This window comes from Lagenorhynchus albirostris, chromosome 13, assembly GCF_949774975.1.
Source record: "Lagenorhynchus albirostris chromosome 13, mLagAlb1.1, whole genome shotgun sequence".
Classification (NCBI taxonomy): Eukaryota; Metazoa; Chordata; class Mammalia; order Artiodactyla; family Delphinidae; genus Lagenorhynchus; species Lagenorhynchus albirostris.
The window spans coordinates 82403831-82423099 of record NC_083107.1 but is presented as its reverse complement, the minus strand read 5'-3'; the positions used below and the strand labels follow the sequence as shown (position 1 = coordinate 82423099).

Genomic DNA, 19269 nt, shown 5'->3' with positions numbered 1-19269 from the left:
TTCATCAGTTTAGACTCACCAGCATTGTGACATTTTTTCTGGAACTATTGACCCATCTATCCAAATTAACTTTTTTCTTCTTTCTATTACTATTAACTAAACTAATAATGTCCTTTTTTATTAATGTCCTTCTTCTGATCCGGGATCCAATCCAGGGTACCATATTGTACTTAGTCATCAACTGTTCATGATTCGCATGACTCTCTTCTGCATTTCTGATATTCCTCCCTCTTTCCTTTCTCAAAGTGGATCATCTCCCATCTATGCTTCCCAATATTACAAAGATTACAAATGTCAGCCTGTGACATATGTAATTGGAATGTTCCCCCCAAATAAAGTTCCCTATAAAAATCAAAACAAAGGAAAGCAGAAAGAAAGTAGTATACTTAATTCAGTCCGTCTCACTGTTTGACTTTGAGCTCTCATTCTGATGTAGGTCCATTGTGGTAAAGTAGAAAGAGCGTAGCGTTAGAGACAGTGCAGGGCTTGACTCCTGATTGTGTTACAGCCAGCTGTTTGACTGTGGGCAAAGGACTTAAGTTCTTAGCCTCAGTGCGCTAAAACATAGTTAGCTCATAAATTTTCAGAGACACTATCTTATGTAATATAGGGTACATTGCTATAGATCTCTGATTTGAACGGTTTTATATCTATTCTTAGAACTTGGAGTCTCTGTGAGACTTTGAAGAAAAAGTTAACATCTCTCTAGTTTATGTAAATTTACAGTAGTACTCATTTGATCAAGTAATTTTATATCCCTTGAGAAAAGTCAATGTTCCTCAAATTAGTTAAAATGATAATTCATTCAGCTCCAGTTTCCTCATCAATAAAATAGGGCTAGTAATGCCTGCTTTATACTCTAACAACTAAATTTCAGTTTTTGCAGGTAGAATTAGATTATTTTTCCTCTAAATTTAAGAGAGCATTTAAACAGAGAAACAGACTTATAGGGATGAATAAAGTGCTGTGGGAGAGAGGATCCTTGCCAAAAAGGGGAGAAGATGAGCAGTTTCTTCCTGTTCAGGTTGGATAATGATGAGGGAGAAGAGGTGGGAGGTGAACTTCTGAAAGCCACGGGCCCCCGGGGAACTGGGTGGGCCCTTCCTCTTCCTTGTTGGAGAAGTCATTGGATCTCAGCAGGTATAAGAGTAGCAGCAAGAACGGAAGGTTATCCTGTGTTTTTAGGTTGTCCTGGAGAATCAGCCATTGGACCTTCATTTTGGGGGCCAGCTGGGGTTGTCTTGACCGATACTGCGAGGCTAGGTATTCAGGGGCCATGCCACTTGGGCGTCTCAGTAGTGAATAGGCATTCATGAACTCAAACTGGGCAACAGCTTACATTTCAGACATAGCTATTAGAGCCCAAACTCATGTTGCAGTGCTACAATCAGTTGTACATCTAAGACTTCCTGACTTTTAGCTACTTTATGGGAGAATTTAGTGACCAAAGAAAGTACGTCTAGTATCAAAATGGCATTTTCCAGACAGACACCAGGCCCCAGGGAGGAGCTTGTCCAGGGGATCCATTACCAAGATCCTTCATAGAGTATGTGCTTTGGGCTGAGTGAGGTAACTTATGTAAGTCACTACTGACTGATGTGTGGGCACAGAGCCCCAGTGCGTGCTGATTACCTGTTTTACCCTACCCCACCTCCATTGTTGACGTAAATTCCTAATTTTCCTCTCTGTTCTTCTGGACATCATCTTCCATATTGTCAGATAGAAGTTACTAAGCATGGGTCCCTATGCATGGGATTATGAAAAACACTAATAAACAGTAGTTGAAAGCCTGAAACCCCCTTTAGAGACTGCTTTGATGACTTCCAGTTTCCATGGAGATGTTGAAAAGAACATGGAGGAAAATTTCAAAGCACTTGCCGAAAATCTTTGCAGCCTTTTAGGTTAGGCAAAAATTTTCTTAGATATGATACCAAAAGCATGATTCATAAAAGAAAAAAAAAGGTAAATTAGACTTCATCAGAAGAAAGAATTTCTGTTCTTCAAAAGATGCCGTTAAGAGAAGCTACAGGTTGGGAGAAAATATGTGTGAATCACATATCTGATAAAAGATTTGCATCTAGAATATATGAAGAATTCTCATACAGTAAGAAAACAAACAATTCAGGTTTTTAAATGGGCAAAAGATTAAGTTCACACAAAAATCTATATATGAATATATGTAGATATATATACTTCATTCACAGTGGCCAAAAACTGGCAACAACCCAGATGCCCTTCAGCTGGTAAACAGATAAACAGTAGCATATCTGTAAAATGGAATACTATTCAGCAGTAAAAAGGAACAAACTTCTGATACATCCAGAAATATGAGTGAATCATAAATATAGTATGCTAATGAAAGACTCAAAAGGTTACATATGGTCTAATTTCATTTATATGACATTCTGGAAAAGGCTAAACTATAGGGATAGAAAAACAGATCCGTGGTTGTCTGAGATCAAGTTCAGCTGTGGGTATGGAGAGGGGTTGACTGACTGTCAAGAGGCATGAGAGATTTTTGGAGTGTGGAACTGTTCTGTAGATTAATCGTGGTGGTTACACAACTGTATGTGTTTATCCAAACTAGTGGAACTGTGCACTGAACAGGGTCAGTTTTACTACATGTAAATTATACCTTAATTTCTAACAGTGGGGAAACAAGTCACGTGGGGAGACTGGACGAACAAAGCATACAGGGCTTTGTGGCATCCTGGAGAAAATGTTAGGACTTTGTAGTGGACCTCAGTTTTTTGTAGCTTTTGTAGTTTTGGGAAGAGGTAAACAAAGTAAAGTAAATTTTTAAAGAAGGACTATCTAGACAGTATTATCATTTTAGATCGCCCACTTATCCCATCTTCTGGGCATATGACCCCAAGGAAGTAAGAGTGCCTCCTTGACTATAGCATAATTGCCACCTGTGTGGGCGTTTATTAGAAATACATAAGAAAATCTATCTAGATTAGGTATTCACAAGGAATTTTTAACAGTGGGTTTATCTAGGGAGTGGGATTAGACTGTTCAGGGAACTTCTTTATTATTGAGATTTTTTACCTTGAGTATGTTGTCACTTATTATTTGATAAAATAAGTAACAAAAAGATATTTGAAAGAATCACAAATGAGAAGCTCTCTGAATATTTTAAATGTGGTATGGTTCATTAAAATTTAGTTCACCCGTAATTTTCAGGAAGACCATCACCTATTAACCGTGATTACACCTCTACATCAGAAGGTGGGCACTTACAGTTCACTTTGTACAGGTTATCAGAATCAGAAGTACCACTACCTTCATCCTCAGCAGAAGGGCATTTTGGCCAAAGACAGGGAGGAACAGTTATTTCTTAGGTGGCTCCACTTTATGAGAGCAGATAGCAAGGGAATTTTATGGTAAGGGAAGCTGTTTCTGCATTTTATTTATTTATTTATTTATTTATTTATTGCGGTACGCGGGCCTCTCACTGTTGTGGCCTCTCCCGTTGCGGAGCACAGGCTCCGGACGCGCAGGCTCAGCGGCCATGGCTCACGGGCCCAGCCGCTCCGCGGCATGTGGGATCTTTCTGGACTGGGACACGAACCCGCGTCCCCTGCATCGGCAGGCGGACTCTCAACCACTGCGCCACCAGGGAAGCCCCTGTTTCTGCATTTTGATGTAATTAATCATTTCTTTGGGATCTTATGACATCTGGGAGCCTTTGGGGAGGAGCATATCTTTCTGTGGCCTTGCTGCCTCCTTCAGTGCTACTTGCCTACTCCTAGGTCATAAGCTCTATACAGACATGTGTCAGTAGGTCATTCTAAGTCAGAGCTATTACACGGGGTATCACGAATTTCAGACACTGCTTTAGAGAAACTTCTCTGAAATGTGTTGAGGTCCATTTATTCTCCATCCTGCTCCAAATGTTTTTCTACCTTGTACAGGTATCTGTGGAAAAGTGAAAAGCCACTCTACCACTCAGCGATTGACAGATCAGTGGTATATAAAAGAAGGGGTGAGCTGCATTTCCTCTTGTTAATGCCAAGTAACAATACAGTTGTAGAAAAGCTAAGTATCTTAACTTGAAAAGTATATGCGTATGTACTTTCTTCACTTCTTTAGGAAGTGTTCCAATGCACATCCAAAGAGACATCATCCTCTGCAAGAAATGTCCATAGGAATCTTATCTATTTATTTCAGGAACATTGCATTATTCAAAACAGAACTTAAGTTTCCACCAAAATCTAAAATGCCATATATCTATGACTTTCAGAACTCTTTATCTGGAGAACTGCCTTTAGGTTGTTTTGTTCATTCTTTTTTTTTTAATTGTGATAAAATGTACGTAACATAAAATTCACCTTTTTAAAGCCTTTTTAAGTAGTTCCTTGACATCCTCATCCACTGTCAGTTTCCCCTAGTGTTATGCTCTTATATCACCATGGTGCATTTGTCAAAACTAAGAAACTAACATTGGTACATTACTATCAAGTAAACTACAGACTTTATTCGTGATTTAACGTTAGTTTTTATTTTATTCCTTTTCTTTTTTCCTTCATTTCCAGAAATGGTCGTGAGTCTACAAAAACAATTTAGCACACTGGTTGGTTCAACACCAACTGTTGAAAAACAAAGCCCTTCAAGTTTTCAGTTCAGCTGGACCGAAGAGGGCAGTGATAGAACTTGTTTCCATGGGCATAGCCTCCAGGGAGTCCTGAAGCAGAAAGGCCAGTCACTGATGACCAAGAATTCCCTCTATTGGCTGAGTACTCAGAAATTCTGTAAAAGGTATGTGATGCTCTTAGAAATGACAGGATAAAAAACATGATGAAACTTCTAGTTTGGCCTGAAGGAGTTGGCTGTAGTAAGAGCCAGATAGGTTATTTGTTGGAATTAGAAGGTGGTGAACTTAGAATCAAGACACTCAGAATTACACACTGAGTGCTGTTTAAGGGATGGGCGTGTTGACTAACCTCACGGTGATAATCATTTCACAATATACACGTGTCAAACCATCATGTCAGACTCCTTAAAGTCACATACGTTGTATGTCAGTAATATCTCAATAAAGCTGGAAGAAGTTTTAGATTATAAAGACTTTTCTGATTGTAACCTTATATTTTTATACTAATCTCATTCCCATATTGACATAGGAATTGTCTGTAAGGCACATTCCCATAGTTAAGAGGACGTGCTCATGAATCCAGCTGTTCATATCCCAGCCCTTAAACACACAGGGTATGGTACTGACCTTCCTCCCCTTCTCAAAACCTCTAGCAGCTCCCATCTCCTTCTGAGTAAAGTCAGGAGAGCCTGTGGGGCCGCCAGCCCCGCTCCTCTCTGCCCTCCCGCTCCTCCGCGTGCCACGCTCACCGCACAGGTTCACACCGGCCTCCTGGCCGCTCCTGGAGCTTGCCAGCCACACTCCCTGCGCAGGCCTTGGCATGTGTCATACCTTCAGCCTGGAATGCTCTTCCGCCGTGTGTCTGCAGAGGCTCACTTCCTTCAGGTTCTTGTTCAAATTTCACTTCCTCGGAGAGGCCTTTCTTAGCCATCCTGTCTAAAATATCACAGCTCTGCCCTCACACCCACACACACTTCATCACTCTCTAACTTCCCTGCCTATCTTTTTTGCTTATAGCTTTTGTCAGTATTGAATGTATTATATTATTATATATATAACATATTGTTATATATTTATTACATATTATATATTTATTTATATTATTATACATACACTAGAATGTCAGGTCCTTGAGTGCAGGGACTCTGTCTTATTTAATGAAAAATCTCAGAGACTAGGACAGTGTGTAGCACATAGTAGGTGCTCACCAAGTATTTGTTGAATGAATGAATGGAAAATAGAAGCTGCCTCATAGGGTTTTCATGAGAATTAAATGAGATGTATGGTATCTGTCACATAGTAAATACTAGATAAATGATAACTATGATCATTTTTTTAAACAAAACTAATTTTCTGTTGAAGAGTTTAACTTCCTGAGTTGAGTATCGATCAAGATAAATAAAATGTAGAAAATACAGTAGAAGATACTAAAAGGAAGTATCTGTATTAAAATTTACTGCTCAAAAAAACTTTAGCCAAAAAAAAAAAAAAAAAAAAAAACTTTAGCCGAGTCTAGAATGGTTAAGGAATATAACTGTCTTAACAGCAACCACGAAAGGCCAGAATCCCAACCTTCAGTCAGCTCCGCATCTGGGGTGATACAGGCCTTTGAGCAGTCAGTGCAATGGCTTTTTTATAACTGATTCACTTTGTTATAAAGCAGAAACTAACACACCATTGTAAAGCAATTATACTCCAATAAAGATGTTAAAAAAAAGGTTTAAGTTTTCCTCGAGAAGAGGAGAAAAGGCTGTAGCCCTGTCCCGTGAGGGGCCCACACACAGGACCGGGCCTGTTAGGACGTGGCGTGCTGGTGCTGTTGTGTCTGCAGAGTCAGCCTGGGGAAGTTAGAGGGGAACCTGTACCCTACACTTTTCACGTCGCACGATCAGTGCACTTTTGGATGTTCCTCATGGGTTTAATACTGTAATAAAAGATAGTTAGTTACAAATAAATAGACCTTGGTATAGTCGGAGATGAAACAACCAAGATATTTTTCTCTGCAGGAATTACGAGGCTAAACACCAAACCATGTAGACGAATAATTTTATGATCCCATGATTTTATGCACCAAAATCATCCATCGAACCACTTGCCTATTTAGACCATAGCCTAGAACCACAGAGTAAGCAAAAAAGGGTTCAGCTAACCTATCAAAAGGTCACTGAGTCCATGACTAAAGCTTATACACTTTTCTCAGAAAGCTCACTCGAGCCTGCTCACTCTGCCTGGAGGTGTGTTTCTGTCAGGCTGAGTTGTCTGATTTCCAAATTCCTCATCATCAAAAGAAACAGAGTAGGCAGGAGACTGAGAGGTGTCTGCTGATAAGCATCTTGACAACAAATATAAATGATATTCATTTGACAAACAATAGAGGAACCAGCATCAGAAGCAGAAGCAGACAAAAGAACTCAAATTACAGTGGTCTGAAGTTCATTCATGACACACAATAGCTCCACAGAACTAAATAAACCAGACCATTGTCTCAGCTTTAACACAGAACGTGTCCCCAAATTGTGTGCATCCTCTCTACCTGTATTTTCTAATATTTCCACAATAAAAGTGGACAGGTTGTCACAATATAATTGTAAAGGCTTTAACAAATATGCTGAATATGCTTTGCTTAATAATACCCAAGTAATGTATAACTGAGTTTTAAAAGATTTCCATCCAAAATGGTCACAATGAAATGTTTTGATGCTTAAGAGAGCAGATCTTCAGCTACATGGAGAATTTTGTTACACAGAAGGACTCATTTTTGCGGGTTCAGAAGAGACAGACATTGTACTATAAAATAATTTTGAGAACACTCAGGCCTTGAGAACTAAGCAGAGAGAGGCCGCAAGAGCACTTCAGATACTCGAAGGTGTTTATCCTTCTTCTCTGAGGCAGAGCCAACAATCTTGATGAATTTAAATGATTATATATTATATTTGGTTTTATCACTTAAAACTTTAGGAAAATTTAAACTTTCTGAGTTTATGATAAGGAATGTAATCCTTAAAAGATATTGTTATTGATTCAACTTAGAAATAAAAAGTCTTACTGTAGCAGATACTTCGTATACCTTTTCTTAGCTTTCTGTTGTAAAAATAGAGTTTTCCTTATGGTCCCTAGGCAAGAGAACAATATTTTTACCCTTTTTGTTGGTAATATTTTGTCTGAAAGAATCTCTTAATATAGCTAAAATTAAAAGTTAGAAAAGAAGAAAAGCAAGAGGGCACCATCAATGACTTACATTTGATTTTTCCATTAAACCAGTCAATGCACGAACAGTTGAGGCTTTTCAATTTCCTACTAGTGAACATAGTAGGGTATTAGCTTTTTTGTGTATTATTAAAATAGGCTTAAGATTTTAGGTGAAAATTTAAAAATCAATTTTAAAGGAATGTAGGGAAAGTGAACAATTTTGAGCCCTTACTGTGTGCCAACCATTGGTTAAGTGCTTCATATATATTCTCATGCAATCCTCTTTTCCATCCTATGAGGTGGTACTGTTATTTTTTCCTGTTTTACAGATGAAAGAACCAAGAGTAGTTACCCATAGTCACAACTGATGGGTGACAAACTTTGTGGTGCAAATAGAAACATTCCTTCAGGAATTTAGGGCCATATGTGTTATATAAATCATAATATCTATACATTTATATCCTCTGTGTACTGTTCACTTGTTTTTTAAAACTTTTTATTATGGAAAATTTCAATTGCACTCAAAAGCAGAGAGCACGATATCATGAACGCTCCTGTACTCGTAGCCACCCCACTTCAGCAGTTGTCTACATGGCTAGACTTGCTTCCCCCATGCCCCAACTCCCTCACCCCTCTGCTCCTAGATTATGTGGAAGAAAATCCCATACATTGTAATTTTCTTAAATAAAACCATGGTACCATTAATCAGACATAAAAAAAAACTAATAGTAATTCCTTAATCTTGTCAAACAAGCAGCCAATGTCTAGATTTTCCTGATTGTCACGTAATTTTTTATTTTTTTTATTTTTTTTATTTTTTTTTTGCGGTACGCGGGCCTCTCACTGTTGTGGCCTCTCCCGTTGCGGAGCACAGGCTCTGGACGCGCAGGCTCAGCGACCATGGCTCACGGGCCCAGCTGCTCCGCGGCATGTGGGATCTTCCCAGACCGGGGCACAAACCCGTGTCCCCTGCATCGGCAGGCGGACTCTCAACCACTGCGCCACCAGGGAAGCCCACGTAATTTTTTAAATAACTCAGAATCCAAGTAAAGTCCATACACTGCAGGTGGTAGAGATATCCCTTAAGTGCTTTAATTCATAAATTCCCCCTTTATCTCTTTTTTTTCCCCCTTGCAGTTTACTTATTGAGTAATCCAGGTCATGTGTCCTGTACAATTTCCCATAGTCTAGATTTTACTGATTACAGCCCATGATACCACTTAAGGTGTTCTCCTGTCCCCCTGCTTATACCTTGATATAGTTAGAGATTAATAGAGTTAGCAGTTTTAATTAGTGTTTTAGAGATTTTATGGTAGTGAGAGATTTGATCAGATTCAGGTTCTACTACTTTAAAATAAGCAAAATGGCTTTGTAAACTCTTCTTTCTATAATACATACAGAATTGCAACATACATTATTAAGCCTGGTGTCTTATTTTGGATGGGAGTTGGGGATTATTTTTTTTTTCTTTTGTTTGTTTTAAAATATGTCCAGAATCTCTCCCTGTCTGCTTTTGTTTGTCTTGACCATGGTAAGAGGAAGGGGGCCCACCTGGAGTGGAAGAAGTCATGAGACCTGGCTCTGTACCACCTGTGTCCCATGGCATGGTGGCCAGGGACAGTGCTGAAATCTTTTTCCTTTATAAAATTTAGGATTCCTTCCAGATTGTTCTGTTTTCTTCCAGCTCAGAGTACTATTTTAAGCCTAACCATATATATTTTTTAAGTTATTTGGGGGATGTTCAAGGGATGGATGCATACGTTTCTAAAAGACCTTTAAATGTAGTGTCTTCCTTTTTCTTCCCCTTCTAGCTATTGTAAGCATGTGACAACCTACGAAGAATCAAATTTCTCTCTGAGTTATCAGTTTATACTAAATCTCTTCTCCTTCTTGCTAAGAATAAAGACTTCCCTTCTCCATGAAGAAGTGAGCTTAATAGAAAAGAGACTTTTTAAAGCAAAATACAGTACAACAAAAAAGAAATCTTCAAGATCCAGGAAAGCAAGAAAATGTTGAGAAAAATGAAATGGAAACTTTCTGGGGAAAATATTTTAATAGTGACAGTAATGTCAAATTGTAATATATTACAGAGAATGGTGAAAAATAGAATTTTGTTGCAAGCATGTACATACATACAAATATATGTATCAAACCACTTATTAAAATGTATATTAGAAAACAGGTGGGCTTCCCTGGTGGCACAGTGGTTGAGAGTCCGCCTGCCGATGCAGGGGACACGGGTTCATGTCCCGGTCCGGGAAGATCCCACATGCCGCGGAGCGGCTGGGCCCGTGAGCCATGGCCGCTGAGCCTGCGCGTCCGGAGCCTGTGCTCCACAACGGGAGAGGCCACAACAGTGAGAGGCCCACATACTGGAAAAAAAAAAAAAAAAAGAAAACAGGTGAAATTTGTTTGGATTTATTTTTTAAATTATGAATGTTCTCATTGTTAAAATAATAATGTTGTATAAATGGTATCCAGGAGTTTGTATTCATTGTATTTTAAAGCTAAATTTTCTTTTTAAACTAGATCACTTCCTTAACTCTTTATATCCCAGAATAAATCCCAGATGGATCAAAGATCTAAACATTATAATCCTTTATATATACATATATAAAGTATTAGAAGAAAACAAGTGTGAATGCTATGATGATCTTGGATTGGGGAAGGACTTTCTAAGATGTCTCAAAACCAGAAACCAAAAGGAAAAGATTGATAATGTGACTACAAAGGCAAAGGCAAATGACAAACTGGGAAAATATATTTGTAGTATATGATGGACAAAGGAATAATTCCTTTAATGTATCAATGCCACTTGCAAAGCAATAGGAAAAAGATAAGCCGAACAAGGGATATGAAAAGATAGCTTTCTGAAAAAAAAAACAACAACAGGGCTTCCCTGGTGGCGCAGTAGTTGAGAGTCCGCCTGCCAATGCAGGGTATACGGGTTCGTGCCCCGGTCTGGGAGGATCCCGCGTGCCGCAGAGCAGCTGGGCCCGTGAGCCATGGCTGCTGAGCCTGTGCGTCCGGAGCCTGTGCTCCGCAACGGGAGAGGCCACAGCAGTGAGAGGCCCGTGTACCGCCAAAAAAAAAACAACAACAGCAACAAAGGCCAAGCTAAAAAACATGATAGGATACTCAACCTCACTCATATTAAATACAAATTATGGAGATATTATTTCCCACATATTAGATTGGCAAAGATTATAAAGGTTTATAATACCTGGTGAGGATATTGGAAAATGAGGCATTCTGATTCATAGTTCATTTATTGATGCAATAAACACTTACTGAGCAACTTCTCTATGTTCCAGGCACATGCCAGACCCTGGAGGTACAGGACTGAACAGGGCCTTTAAAGATCATCTATTCTAATTGGGCAGGGACAAATAGTCTACAAATAAATAATATTTGGGGTAATGAAGTGCAATGAAGAAAAAGTAAAGGGTAAGTGATCAGGTGGGCCATTTTGTAAAAAGTAATTGAAGGAGGACCCTCTGGGGAGGTGACATTTGAGCCGAGACCAACCTGGATGAAGTACAATCAAGGGAGCAAGCCCTATAGCCATCCAGAGGAAGATCATTCCAGGCAGAGGAAACACGCAAAGGCTCTGAGGCAGGAGTACACTTGATGGATTCAGGGAATAGCAAATCGTTTGGGTCAGCTGGAGTTTGGGGGTTGAAGGGGAGGGAGATAACAGATGGCTTGGAAGAGGTTGCCTTCAAGGCCATGATAAGGGCTTTGGCTTTTGTCCCAAGTGTGTCACAGGAAGCCATTGGACATTTTTGAGCAAAAGAAAGATGTGATCCAACCTATGTCAAAAGGATCAGCTGCAGTTCTTAAATGTAGGAATCATCAGCATATAAGTAATATTTTAAAACGGTGAGACTAGATGGGATCTCCTAGGGAGTTAGTATAGAGAGAAAAGGTTTTCATAGATGCTCTTTATGAAGTTGAGCAAGTTCCCATCTACCTTAGTTTGCTGAGAGGTTTTGGTCAGGAATTGATGTTGATTTTTTTTTCAAATGCTTTTCCTGCATCTATGAGATGCAGGTTTTTCTTTTTTAGCCAGTTAATATGGTAGTTTACACTGAGTTACAAATGTTAAACCAACCTTAGATTCCTAGGATAAACCCCACTTAGTCATGATCTATTATCCTTTTAAAGTACTGTTGAATTTAATTTGCTGAAATTTTGTTAAGAAATTTTGCATCCATGTTCATAAGGAATGTTGTTCTGTAGCTTTCTTTTCTTGTGATTTCTTTGTCCAGTTTTGGTATCAGAGTAATGCTATAATCACAGAGTTGAGTTATGAGTTATGAAGCATCCCCTTCTCTTCTTGTTTGTTTTCCAGAAGCATTTGTGTTGGGTTCTTCCTCTTATATAGGAGGTGCTCAATGCATGCTATTACTGTTGCAGTAATCCCCCTCTTCCCTTTCAGGCAGTAGGTGGATAAGCTTTTCCTGTGGTTGAATAGTTTTTAGATGTGAGCACACTCACTCAGAGAAGTAACACTTCTTTATTAGGCTTAAATGTAACTCATAAGGTTGAAATGCATGCAAAACCTTATTTTTTTTCAGTTTGTGGGTGCTGAAAACTTTTTATACCTTTGAGCAATCTGTCTCAATATTTTTAAGTGTATGGAACTTGTTAGCAGATAGTGAAGTGAAGCCCATCTGGGTCTGGATTGGGAAAGTTTTCTTTGTGGGAAGGTTTTCAACTATAAATTCAGTTTGTTTAATATCTATAGGGTTATTCAGGTTATCTATCTCTTTTTGAGAAAGCTTTGCTCTTCAAAGGACACTTATGAAAATGAAAATTTAAACCACTGGCTGGGGGAAAATATTTGCAAAAAAAGTTTGCAAAAACAAGCCCTGACAAAGGGCTCGTATCTGTATAAATAATTCTTACAATTCAATAATAAGAAAGCAAACAACCCAATTAAAAATGGGCAGAAGATTTGAGCCGACACTTCACCAAAGAAAATACACAGAGAACGAATAAGCCCTTGAAAGGTGCTCAGCATCATTGGTTATTAGGAAAAAGTAAGTTAAAACCAGAAGGAGTTACCACTACACACCCAGTGGAATGGCTTAAATTTTAGAAGACTGCCCATAGTAAGTGTTGGCAAGGATTGGGAGCAACTGGTGCTCCCAACTGCTGACGGGAATGTAAAATGGTACAACCATTTTAGAAAACAGGTTGGTAGTTTCTGAAAAGTGAAAAATATATCTACTGTATGATCCAGCCATTCCACTACTAGGTGTCTACCCAGGAAAAATAAAAGCAGTTTCCACACAAAGACTTGTACTTCTTAGCAACTTTATTTGAGATCACAAAAAAAGGTAAACAATCCAAATGGCCATCGACAGGCGAATGGATGCGGTGTACATCCATACAAGGGAATACTTAGCTATAAAAAGAGACGAACTATTGAAACAAGCGACAACACTCTGCTCAGGGGCGGGACTGGGGGGAGTATATGAGAAGCATGTCTTTCTATAACTTAAAACATTGCTTTCCAAAGATCTGAACTGGAAAATTATTTGAATATGAATTTTATGGAATCAGCACCATGATTTGAAGTGCTATGGTACTTCAGCTGAGTAAAGAGTTGAATTTGCTAACAAGCCCTCCAGGTGATTCTCATACACCGGGAGGGCTAAGCTCATGGCCATGCAAAGATAGCATGCATGTGCAGAAATTGAGTTAAATTTCGTATTAGAGTGTGAGAACCACTGGCCTCAGGGCCGTCTACAGGCAGGGGCACTCAGCTCCACTCAGCTCCAACAGCCGCCTTCCATATCCTCGCTGGGAGCTACTTCTGGGTCCTTTCCACTCTCAGGGCACCTTAGTAGGCTGGGCAGCCATTCCTTCTGTGCTGCCATCACCCCACCCGTGTTGGCACAGGGCACCCTGTAGGTGGTCTCCTCAGGCCTCCTCTGCCTAAATACTTGCCTCAGCTATTTCTAAACTGCAAAAGAACATGATTATGAAATAAGGCAGAAGCAGGCAAAGTGCCATAATGGATGTGCAAACAGAGCCCACAAGGAGCATTGACGGGGAAGAGACCTACACCCCTGGAAGGCGCGGGCGTGGAGGAACTGGATTCCTGGGCAGGCTGCCCCTGCCAGAAGCGGGAATCAAATCTTTTCAAATTGATTCCCCTTTCAGGGGAACTAATAGATTATCTTGCCATTAGAGTGACTTGTGATACTTGTTCCTTTGGATGGAATCTCTTTTATGAATAAATCTCATTTAGTTTTGTTTTTTTTTAGTTAAATTGCTTACCACTGCAGTGAACATAATTTTACAATTTAGGGGACCACCCTAAAGGGAAGTAGAACCAAGTAGGATTTCACATGGTCTCGGATCCAATAACCATTGTAATAGTATGAAATCAGATACTTCTAGGGGGTGAAAATAGAATACAGCAGATACTTCTGGGAAAAAAGTCTTCAAATTGTTTTATGTCTCTCAGTGATCAGTCTAAGCTCATGGCCATGCAAAGATAGCATGCATGTGCTGAAATTGAGTTAAATTTCGTATTTTTAGTTGTCTTAGATCATCAAAACATCTCGGAAAGCACAGCTGTGAAACGCACTCATTAAGCACCTATACTTATTGAACATTTTACACGTTTTCTCACTTGATGTATTTAGATAAATCTATCCATCTACAGCTACAGCAATTAAAGGTCTCATCACAGTAGATTAAAGCAAAAACTTTAAATGTGTTAAAATTTTTCTTTAAAAATTTAAATCCGGTGAAAATACAATGAGCGTCTTTTCCCACGAGAATATAGAACATTGTCCCAAACAGTTCATTAGTCTACAGGAATAGCTCATACATGTTGAACGTAGTTCTGTTGGTTTGGGGTTTTTTGTGTTTTAATCCTTAAAAAAATGCAGGTTTCTTTAGGCAGCGTGAGATTCTGTGTTGGACTTAAAAGGAATGGGAGTGTCTCCTACCTGCCAGGTTTGGCTTCTCTTGCATGGGATCAATCAACATTGTTATGGGAACATAATGATTGTTCACAGGGCGAGGAGCCTTATCTCACCTGAAGGGTAGCATTTCCCTCTGGCCGGGAAGCAGCAGACCTGTCACTGCCACTCAGAAGTGGTACTTCTATAGCCCAAAGGAAGGAGGCCGAACACTGACCTGCAGAGTGTCTATAGTCCTTTGTTACCTCTTTGGGATTTTTCCTCCCTCCATTGGCACAAAGCCACCTAGGGGGGGAAAAAAAAAGAAGTACTAATTCCACCGCATGTTGACACAGAAAGCTATACTGCTTAGAAGGAAAGAAGAAGCATTACTTCCGAGTCTCAAGGAAAACCTTGAATAGAATTTCCAAAGTATGGTGGCTATAAAATTCTGTTGAGCTATTAAATATTGCAGATAGCTAAAAGTGTTTAAAAGTGTGTATTTTTATCTTGAGTATTTAGCCGGTGACTTTTTAAAATTTAAAATGCCTTTGCATTCTTGAAAGCCGATTAAATTCACACAGTATTGTCTCACAAAATGTTTTCAAGAAGCCCTTAGTGTATGTTCCCTTGTGAAGTATTTAAGCATAAAGTGATTGTAGTGCTGGACTTACCTGATAATACACTACGACTTGAGAAGAACTTACAAAAGAGTCCTTTATTGACTATAAATTAAGAACCTGCTATTTCAGCTGACTTGGCCTTTTGCCCTCTGCAACAATGAGTTCCTTCTGGAAAATTATCAAATATCAAATATCCATAAAACATGTAAGGTACATGCTTTATGGATATCTGAGTTGAACAGGGTGACTCACACAGATATTCCCAAAGGAATTTTTAAGTTAGAATACCACTTAAATGTAATTATCTTTTGTCACCACTGTTGTCCACGTTAATTCAGATTAAGTGATTAAGTTAAACATTACCTAAAATGAAAAAAATGGTCTCTGAATTTTAAAACTCCCAAAGTTAAAGTCGCAAAAATGTGTTCTTTACCATGTTAGAGGATAAGAAAATGTTATAAAACATGTTTACTGACTTTCGCCTTTCTCTTCTTAGAAATTCACACCAGAAATAAAAGTCTCCCTGGGAAGGTCTCTGCTTGGGGTCCCTGGCACCCTAAGCAGTCAGCCTGCTGGGGCCCTCAGGCAGGGCCAGCCCCTCGCCACGCCCATCTAGCCACAATGTCTTTCTCAAAGTGCAGCCCAGGGATCTGCGTCTTGATCAGACGGGGCTCCCCTGCCTGCCCCCTTCTCACCACTGCCTGAGGATCAGAGTGGGTGGATTGGCTTCAGAGTCTGCATTTTATCCCCTGGCACCCCACCGCCCATCCCCAGGCGCAGAGGATAGGGACTACCCCCCACCACCTGCCTCCACCTCCCCGACCCCAGCCTACTTCAGTCCCCACTCTGTCTGAAAAGGCATCAAAGGGAGCTCCGTTCTTTCAGTTCCTCTGCACCCACAGCGCCTCCTGTTTTTGGCATTTAGTATAGCCTGATTCAGCCTGTGTCCTGTTGTCCTAACTAGGCAGGAAGTTGGAGACTGGGGGCCATTTCTCATGGCTCCATATAGAGCCCTACATCCAGTATTTGTTTAATAAATGCCTTTGATGAAAGTAACGATGATAAAAAAAGGAAAATTACAAAAAGCTTCCTACTTTCTTATCAGTTACCACAGTGCAATGATCACTACTTAATGAATGAACGTAGTTGTCTGCCTTCCAAATGTTGGTTTGGAATCAAACTGAAGTACTTTTAAGACAGAAGCGGGAAGGAAATGGACATAACTTTTGCCCACGGTCTACCTGTGGCCTCATCCACTAACTATATAGTACTCAGAATGTGCCAGGCACCGTCCTAAGCACTTGACCCAAATCGCCTCTTTTAATCCTTGCGTCATCTCGGATGATGTGGTGCTGTATTATTTTACAAATAAGGACATTGAGACATTCTGATCCCAGGTAGCCTAGCTCCAGAATCCGTGGGCTTTACCAACTTACAGAGCTATGTCTGGAAGACCTCAGCCCCTGGTGATGTCAGTTTGGAATCTAAGGAACCGCAATGCTACTCCAAAGAAGAAAACATTAGCATATGTGAGGAGGGTGTATCCTCACCAAACCCCTCCTCCAAGCCTCCTCCCCAAGCCTGTTTGTCCTTTGTGCTCAGGTCTCAATCACAGCGCCGTTGGCTAACCACCCAAGCTATATGTCGCCAGCCCTCGCTACCTGTCACCGCCAACGTCTCATCCGTCACTCAGCCCTAGTAGTTCCACCACCGAGTTTCTCTCTGGCTAGTGTCCAATCTTCCGTCGACACAGTTACCGCCCACCTCAGGCCCTCATCTCCTCCCCACGGGTAGGTTGCAAAACCTCTCACCTTTCCAAACATTTCTCATTCCTCTGCCAGTTATTTTCCAAAACTAGAGCTAATAGCACTTTGAGGCTCAAAACCCTTTGATGGCTCCCTGCCGCCTGCAACCCGATGGGCTGGCCTGGGGTCCATTACAACGTGGCTCCCACACGACTTTCCCTGTCTCACGCCCTGCGCCTTCTCCCTCCATCTCGGGCAAGGGGCTTCTGAACACTCGCGCTCGGCACCTTTCTCGTGCTGTATTCTCTGTCAGGAGTGTCCTTCCTTGTCTCAGGAGAACCTTTATTCCTCCTTGATGACCCTGCTCAAATGCCATCTCCTCCACTTTCCCCACCTCAGCTCCCAGGCAGGATCCATCCTTCCCAATGCATGGAGCACACGTCTCATTAGGGCATTTACAACATTCGTGCTAACATGCCTTGGTCTCCAGACGGAGCAATTTGGTTGCCAGACAGTGAGTTGAGTATGTACCTATACACCTGGGGCTGGGTGGGAGATTTTGAGGTTAAGACACCTGAGACCGTATATGAAAAATAGAGTTCACAAAGATAAAATGATATATGTCACATGTCGTAGAAGCAGCACATTTAGGAGATCTTACACATCTAATTGGTGATAATGAGGTTTATACAATTAATTTCCACTTACCACCATAGCTCATTAGAAACTTTGCAGGATTTCTCTTCTACACATTTCCAGTGAGACGCCGGTACATCGGTTTTGCTTTACTAAGGATCATATGTATACTAAAAAGCACGTTTTGTGCTTTGCCTGGTCCTCCATCTACTTGTTAGAGCCTCTGATTTCTTTTCTCAGAGCTGCTGTCCTCATCTGCTGATCCCCACAATGACCCCAGGGTAGAGCCCCATGGAGTTTTGTGATGCTTTGAGGCACTTTTATTAAAAGGATTGAAGGATACCTACGTAAGTAATGCTCAACTGTCTCCCAGCTCCCAAGTAATACAGCCATAGTGATGCCCACGATAATTTCAGACCAAACACACACCAGTCCCTTTCCCCTCATGGAAAGCAATCCTGATTTCTACTTCTTCTTTCTCTTTTTTTTTTTTTTGCGGTACGCTGGCCTCTCACTGTTGTGGCCTCTCCCGTCGTAGAGCACAGGCTCTGGACGCGCAGGCTCAGTGGCCATGGCTCACGGGCCCAGCCGCTCCGTGGCATGTGGGATCTTCCCGGACCGGGGCACGAACCCGTGTCCCCTGCATCGGCAGGCGGACTGTCAACCACTGCGCCACCAGGGAAGCCCTCTACTTCTTCTCTCTTGATGCTTGTCTCAAAGTTCTCCTGATTTTTCCCTTCTCCTTTTTTCAATCTCTAAATCTTCCTTTCTCTAATTACCACCAACAGATGTAATTCAAAATTCCAGATACTGGAATTGATAGTCTCATGGTGTAGAAAAGATACACAAAAGTGAGTGTATCTACACATAAAAACCGAGTTCATGAAATGTCAACCTTGGGCAAGTGACAGTCCCTTTCCCTGTTTCCTACCTGTGAGATTAATATCTCTTGTACTAAAATTTGATGAGATGCTACAGCTTTAAATGGATATTATTTTATAGCTGAAGATGTTTTACCACTAGACACCTTTTCTTTGAAGAGTAAAATATGCAAATGTGAGCCAGCAAGCAGAGCCAGGGCCTCCCAGCCCCCCTGCCTGTGGCGTTTCCTTGAACTGGCAGGAAGCATCATGGCTCCACCTCACTCCACGTTAGTCACAGGCAAGAGAGGTTTCCTGTTGCAACTGTTGAGCCTGCACTGGAATGACTGCTCTACAGTGAAGCCATAAGAAAAGAATGTGAGATATCTGGGTTCTAGTTGCCAGAAGGAGGGTGACACCCAACTTGACATGGCTCCTTCTGCCTCCATTCAGAAACAGGGAGAGAGTCTGGATGGAGGGCCACGTATTGGACGAGACTCACCTGAGACCACAGTCATCCTGGCCCAACTGATGGCCAAGGTGAGGCAGGGGCAGAGTCTCCAAGAGCAAGCACGTTTGCAGCAATGCCACTGAAGACATTTGAAAACAGAGTGTGTGGCGAACACAACGTGGAGAGTCAGTGCTTGGGAATCAACTTAGAGAACGATCAAACGCCATCTCCCAAGCCAGATGTCG

The 19269-nt window shown here is 40.9% G+C and overlaps 1 protein-coding gene across 3 annotated transcripts in view; it reads left to right on the top strand.

The window, feature by feature from the left end:
* Positions 1-16332, top strand: part of TAF1B (TATA-box binding protein associated factor, RNA polymerase I subunit B) — a 64959-nt gene extending 48627 nt beyond the window's left edge. The window contains exons 13-15 of one of the 3 annotated variants that reach the window (XM_060169211.1): positions 3918-3988; positions 4539-4761; positions 15829-16332. In XM_060169211.1, the coding sequence (XP_060025194.1) occupies positions 3918-3988; positions 4539-4761; positions 15829-15847 (313 nt within the window). In that variant the 3' untranslated portion in view covers positions 15848-16332. Of the gene's footprint in view, positions 1-3917; positions 3989-4538; positions 4762-5250; positions 5557-9597; positions 10366-15828 lie in introns of those variants that run through there. The other 2 variants (XM_060169210.1, XM_060169208.1) reach the window with 2 other exon arrangements.
* Positions 16333-19269: the final 2937 nt, after the last annotated feature.